The following is a 7,137-nucleotide window of genomic DNA, read 5'->3' as shown; positions in this document are numbered from 1 at the left end:
CTTTAGAGTAAAGTATATCTCACAATCTCAGTTAAGGGGGCAGGGAGGAAGGGAACAGCCTGTTCCCTCTGTTCCACTGCTGAAAGGACAGGCATCCAAAACGTGGCCAAGAGTTTCAATCTCACTGACACAGTGACGACAGTGGTTTCCGTCTCAGGACCTTCCTGGTATAGCACGCAGCGGACAAACATTAGCTGTCATTTTAAGAGCTAGTCTCCATTCACTGCTAGTGAGGTGATCAGGTTGTCGGATCCATTTATTGGCGGGAGTGAACTCCTTATAGAGGATGACGCCTTTCCCTTTCTGATTTAAAGAGCACCGAGATTGAAATGCTCGCTCCCTGAGCTCTTGTCTCAATTTTTTCACTTGAAGTGAATCAGAAGAGATGTTTTGAAGTCAAAGTTTATTTAAACAAACCCCAATTTCATTAGACAAGTTGCGACAAGCGTTGACATGGATATTTTGGGATCGTTGTAAGCTCTGACATGCATTGATATTCTGCAAGAAAGCTTCCCAGCTAGATTTAAATAGTCCCAATCCCTTGTATTTTCTGTCAGCATAAAGCATGTTGTCTGGCATATCGGTGGGAAGCAAACAATGGTTTATGTAAATGGCGAATTTTCTTTATTGAGTGGACTTCCTCAGAAATCAGTATTAGCCCCTTCTTATGTTTTAGTGTTGTTAATGATCTACCAAGCAATATTCCTACGCATACTGTAATGTTTGCAGACTATACCACTCTTGGTAATGACTTAAACGTTTCGAAACAAGCAAGTGAATCAATGACAAAAGTGTCTGAATGGTTTGGAGCCAATATTATGCATAATAATCTTTATGAGCCAGAAGATGGCTGAGAAGGGGCAAATGCTGGCCTTCTCAATTGATTTCAACTTTTTTAAGGCACTAGAAAAATGTGACTTCAAGGTCTTTTGAGAGACATCTTTAAGAACTTAAAGGACAGGGAGGCCAGTGATGATAATGCTGCAGGTAGATCTGCATCACAGTAGGGCTGCATCGTCTGCTCTCTGTGTAAAGATGAAGTCCTACGATGTAGCACTATCCAGAAACCATGGCGCTACAAAGGAGAGTGTCAAGAAGGCTGTGGAGAATTGATATACAATAAAACCACCAAGACTCTAAGAACCTGCATTATAATTAAAAACAATACAAAAATACTACCATTAATGAACCTCTGTTCCAGGATCTTACATCATCATCATCAATGGCACGACAGCCCTTCATGGGCCCTGGCCTTCTTCAGAAGTTTTCACCATTCCTCCCTATCCAATGCCAAACTTCTCCAATTTCTAACACCCAAAGTCTTGATGTCATCCATCACACAGTCTTCCCATCTCAATCTCGGTCTCCCAACCTTCCTTCTTTCCATTGGAATAAATTTAAAAACTCTCTTCGCAACCCTACCATCTTGCATTCTCACAACATGCCCGGCCCAATCCAATCTTCTTACTTTTATGAATTTAACAATGTCCGGCTCATTATATAATCTGTACAGTTCGAAATTATATCTTCTTCTCCATGTTCCGTTTTCTCTAACTGGTCCAAAGATTTGCCTAAGAATCTTTCTTTCAAATGTACATAATAATGTCGCATCTGACTTCGACAATGGCCAAGTCTCAGATGCGTAAGATAGTACAGACCTTATAAGAACTTTATACATCATAATTTTTCTATTCCTAAATATAATTTGAGATTTCATATGTCTTCTAAGACCATAAAAGCATCTATTGGCAGATAATATTCGTTTTTTTATTTCAGAACTAACATTATTTTTGTTGTTAATTTCAGAACCAAGATAGATAAAACTATGGACAGTTTCAAATTTAAAAGAGCCTATTTCCAGGTAAGGGGGTCCATTTATATTAGCTCTCGTGACTGGCATATACTTTGTTTTTTCTTCATTAATTTGTAAATGCATCCTTCTTGCTGCCTTTTCCAGCTTAATAAAGACCTCTTTCATTGCTGCCTGACTTCTTCCTATGATATCTAAGTCGTCAGCGTAAGCCAGTATCTGAATCGACTTATAGAAAATAATTCCCCTAGTATTAATACGTGAATCCCTCGTGACTTTCTCCAGTGCTATATTAAAAAGGAGACAAGCTAGTGAATCTCCTTGTCGGACGCCACACCTAGTAGAAACAGGGTTAGCTTTCACCAGAGAGATCAAATTTTTAGGGATCCTCAATTCCTCCATTGCAGCATAGAGTCTTTCTCTATTTATGGTGTCATAGGCTGCTCGAAAATCAACAAAAAGATGATGAGTCTCGATTCCAAACTCGTTGCACTTTCCAGGATCTTACAGCAGTTAAAATAAAATCATCAAGTGAAGAGGGACAGAGGGAGATGATTCTTGGATCGGCATATGTCCCACACAATGATATCAATCCACTTCCCATCAGAGAAGTAGAGAAGTTAGTGGTCAACTATCAGGGAGAGAACTTGCACTTAATCATCGACTGTGATGCAAACTCCCACCATACTGCATGGGGAAGTTAAAATATCAACAGAGATGAGACTCTGTACAAGTTTATTGTAGCCTACCTAATAATTTAGATGTAATTAATATTGGTAACTGATCTACCTTTGTTACATCGAGAAGGCAGAAAATTATTGATGTAACTGTAGCTACCAATTATTTAGGTACTTTCATAAAAAAAAAAACTGGGATGTCTGAGGATGTAAGTTATTCAGATCACAGATATATCCGATTTGAATTATTACGCAAATTTAAGTAGGAAGAATTTTACCAGGATCCGAGACGGGCCATATGGGGCTCCTATAAGGAAGACCAAGCTGGTTATCTAGCAAGGATGGATGATAAGATCAGTGACTTTTCCGATTTAGAAAGTTATAACCTAAATTAACCTAGGCCTAACTTAAATTATTATGTGTATAGGAAGAATAATGTCTCATTTGGTAACAAAATATAGTGTGCATTGTTCGTAGTGCAAATGTAATCCTTCATTTCATACAATTAAAAAAAAAAACTGTTCATGAATCCCATCTTTATGACAAATAAGTAGGCTATACCGTAGACAAAAAATTGTGAATCAGGTATATGTAGCTATTCCAGCATTTTATTCAATACATGTAATTTAAAGACTTGGCAAGACCTAAAAAGTGCTGGATAGAGACCGTAACAGACCCATATGATGATGATATGTAATGTACACATGTAATGTTTTATCTATACTAATAATAAATCTGTAGCCAAAATTTTTTCTGGTAATTTTCGATTTTCCAAAAATAATTGGTGTTAACCGAAAATCGCTTTTTTGAAATTTTTGTATATCTGTCTGTCTGGATGTTTGTTACCTTTTCACGCGATAATGACTGAACCGATTTATATGAAAATTGGAATATAAATTAAGTTCGTTGTAACTTAGATTTTAGGCTATATGGCATTCAAAATACTTTATTTAAAAGGGGGGTTGTAAGGGAGCCTGAATTAAATAAATCGAAATATCTCGCTTATTATTGATTTTCATGAAAAATATTACATAACAAAAGTTTCTTCAAAAATAATTTCCGATAAGTTTTATTCTATACAAAATTTTGATAGGACTGATATTTAATGAGATAAATGAGTTTTAAAATTACAATAACAACGCCATCTAAGGCACTGTACTGAAATAAAAACAAATGACTTCGTCTATAAGGGGCCATGGACAACAACAATCGAAAGCTATTAAACATAGCCTAAAAGAACGTTTCTGTGTTTGTATGAAATAATATCGGAAGCTAATTAATTATTCACCATTGGAAAGTGTAATTTCTCTAGATGGACATAATTATACAATGTTATTACAGTAACTTCTGAAACATAAGCAAGTAATATAAAGTAAACACATTAAAACTAAATGATATGTCAATCTTCATTAAACTATGGTTGCATGTAATAACAATTAAGAAACATGTTAAAGGAATTGTCATTGCACCAAATGATTGCTCTCTGGACCAAAATGACCGCATTTTAATTATTTAAATTAAGTAACATATTAAACGATTTATCCTTCTATCAAACACGAATGTTCCCTGGATCAAACGTCCTATTTTAATTATGTAATTACTTTATATTTATTTCTAACAGGTGCAGCGGAGCGCACGGGTATGGCTGGTATGGCAATAAAGTCAAGAAAGTAAGCACACCTCCTTTAGTTCTGTATAATAAATAACTTTGTTTTACTTCTTTAGTTCTATACAATAAATAACTCATGTTTAAATAATGTCATAATAGTTCTCAGGTTAGTATGAATGTATGCTCTTTTTAAGCCACACCCTGTCATGCTGGTGACATAATGAATCTTATTCACAGTATCATGCTGGTTGCTGGATAAAACCCTCCTTTAGCAAAAAGTCGTAAAGTTTACGTGTCTTATTCACATCAATCTTTATAAGAGTGCGGGCCTGGGCCAGTTTGAGACCTCCATTGCGCTTACATTCTGCCACCAGGATGCGCTGGAATTCCAAGTATGATTCTGGTACTAGCCTTACAGTGGAACAAAGTGTTCTCTCTGCTGTAGACAGTCGTTCGTAGCCAGGAAGCCCTACAATATCCAAAGGCGGAGCAGGTCGTCTTGAGGACACGTTCTGGGGAATTGTCTTATTGGCGGTGGTAATACTGGGTGCTGGATCGCTCACTGTTTTCAAGAAGCACATGGGCATTGTCTGATTTAATCGCTGTTCCTTCTGATAAGCCTCCCGTGCACGAAGCAACTTCCTGTATAGCCGACAACTGTGGAAGCGCGTTACGCCGTTTTCTCGCAACTCCTGAAGCCGTAGGATGTACTGTCGTAATTCCCCTACATGGTGTAACCCCTCCATTATGTAGTCAAAATCAATACCCGACATTAGCTGCATGAACACTAAAAGTCGTTCAGCGACTGGTCTCGTTATGGTAGCTTCATATCGATGTAACCATGTCAATGTCTTCCTCACCAGAATCAGACCATGATCTCGTATCACACGTTTGCGCCTCTCCCTCTCTCGAAGACGTGTGTTATACATGTCCGCAACTGCCACCTGCAATGCGGTTCCAACCTCATAGTAAGGGTCGCCCGGTTGGAATGAACTTATATCTAACAGGGAAACTGGAGTTTCTGCATAGTTATCATACTCAATTTCGAAGTCACCCCTGGCTGCATTGTATCCCCCTAGAGCTCTATAGCTATTGGAACCGGGTAAGTAACGTGGAGGCTCCTCTGTTTCCATAGGACGATACTCAAAACTAGGGAGGGAGGACACTGAACGAACATTTTCTTTAAATTTTGGTAGCTCTGGTGCAGAATTTTCAATGTAAAATGATACATAATGTTTCTCACATTCTTGTGATGTTCTAGTCTTCAAACGTCGGGAAACATCACTCCAGTTTCCCAATCCACATTCTAGTATAGCATCCAATAAAATTACTTCCTCATTTGCTGTCCATGTTGAGCCATTAAATAGTGGAAACTCGTTTTTCACCACAATATATTGGTGAACATTTTTATGAGGTTCACTCTCTGCTCCAATTGAAAAACACGACGAACAAATGTTCACATTCTTACCGCAGTCGGCACAACGTATAAAAGGCTCATGCAGTAATGAAGAACAAGTGTAACACACCGATGTTGATCCTTTAATGTCCGACCTCTGCATGCAATGCCAGTCTGTAACGAAGATAAATAAACACAATTATTCAAATTCTCAGCTGACATATACAGTACCACATAGAGTGAATACAATCTAATTGCCGGCTTATTAGACAACGTTCCCACTGAAGTACCTAGTTAAAATACATACTAAAATCTATTTTGCAACTGTATTAAGTAATATGAAAAAAATGTAATATATCTTACAGTAATCATACATGTGTATTTACCTTTAGAATATTGTAAATCTCCCTCCACGTCCATATTTACTACACAATGAGCGGCCATCTTTGATGACTGCTTAGTGACAAGTGTAGCCAACATTAGCAATCTGTCATTTGCACAAGAACATGTCAATGTTGCCGGCCGTACGGTTTGAACCGTGGCGGGAAGACTAAGGGCTATACTACACGAACGTTAAAAACGTTGCGTTGACAACGTTCTCTTATAGGAACTTGGTTTTTGGTAATATGATCGCTTGTATAATTGCATGACTATACTACACAAACGTTAAAAATGCTGCGTTTGGTTGCGTTGCTTCGACGTTGAGAAGTTTCAACGCAGAGGCCTGCGTTGGCAACGTCATCTTTTGCAAACGTATTCATACTACATGTGCGTCACCAACGCAACGTCAACAACAGACTGGATATTGTCAAGCAAATGCAGTTTTACTACCTACTCTGGTGAGAATGAAACCATTTCGAATATACCTCCACCTAAACAAGAAGACATACCGGATGGTATTATTTCTCAGGCTACTTCGGGTCATGAGAGTAATGTAAACGATACCCAAACAAAATCGGGACCATCTCTTCGCTCGACAGAGACAGGAAGAAAAGAAAAATCTGAAAATATTCTAGTAACTGCAACAAGGGATATTACAAATATACTATCAGAGAGCGTGGCCATACAAATGCAAGACAGAGAGAATAACAAGGATGGAAACAAAGCTTTCCTATTATCATTTGTCAAAATCATGGACAATTTATCTCCAGATCTTGCAATTGAAGCCCGTTTCAAAGTTTCTGAAGTGTTCAGAAACCTGCTTGTCGAGCAAGGGGCAACGTCAAGAATGTCCCAATTGTCAGATATGTCGCCGTTGAGTGTTATTTTCGATGGTTCAAATGATTCTGAATTCATTGTTAATTTCAGTCAGTACTGATTTCTGCAGCTTGTAATGTTCTTAATTTTCAACATATTATGCATAAAATAAAAATATAATCATTACAAATTAAGGAAAATTTTATTACTTACAGGGTGAACTGATTTCCTCATTACAGTATCAGTTTTCCTAATTTTATGAGAAATTAAATTCAAAAGATCATCAAAACGTTTTATTGACATTCTGTAATAGAGAAAAAACTTGTCGGGATACTGTCGGTGATTTTCAAATGCAGTACAGTATAAAACTTTCCTGTCGAGAGTCTTTTAATGTTTGCGGGATGAATTCACCATCTCCTTTTCCTCTTTTTTTGAGACAGACTTATAA

At 37.5% G+C, this 7,137-nt stretch overlaps 1 protein-coding gene across 1 annotated transcript; it reads right to left on the bottom strand.

Annotated features, from left to right (window-relative positions):
• Positions 1 to 4,203: 4,203 nt before the first annotated feature.
• Ada2a (Transcriptional adapter 2A) lies at positions 4,204 to 6,042 on the bottom strand. The gene is made up of 2 exons (XM_069834094.1): positions 5,879 to 6,042; positions 4,204 to 5,666 (listed from the first exon to the last, which is right to left on the bottom strand). Exons 1-2 carry the CDS (start codon positions 5,970 to 5,972, stop codon positions 4,336 to 4,338), a joined length of 1,425 nt encoding a protein of 474 aa, XP_069690195.1. The 5' UTR covers positions 5,973 to 6,042; the 3' UTR covers positions 4,204 to 4,335.
• Between the last annotated feature and the right edge of the window lie 1,095 nt (positions 6,043 to 7,137).

This window comes from Periplaneta americana, chromosome 8 (assembly GCF_040183065.1).
Source record: "Periplaneta americana isolate PAMFEO1 chromosome 8, P.americana_PAMFEO1_priV1, whole genome shotgun sequence".
NCBI classification, from domain to species: domain Eukaryota; kingdom Metazoa; phylum Arthropoda; class Insecta; order Blattodea; family Blattidae; genus Periplaneta; species Periplaneta americana.
This window is presented reverse-complemented; position numbering and strand designations above follow the sequence as displayed.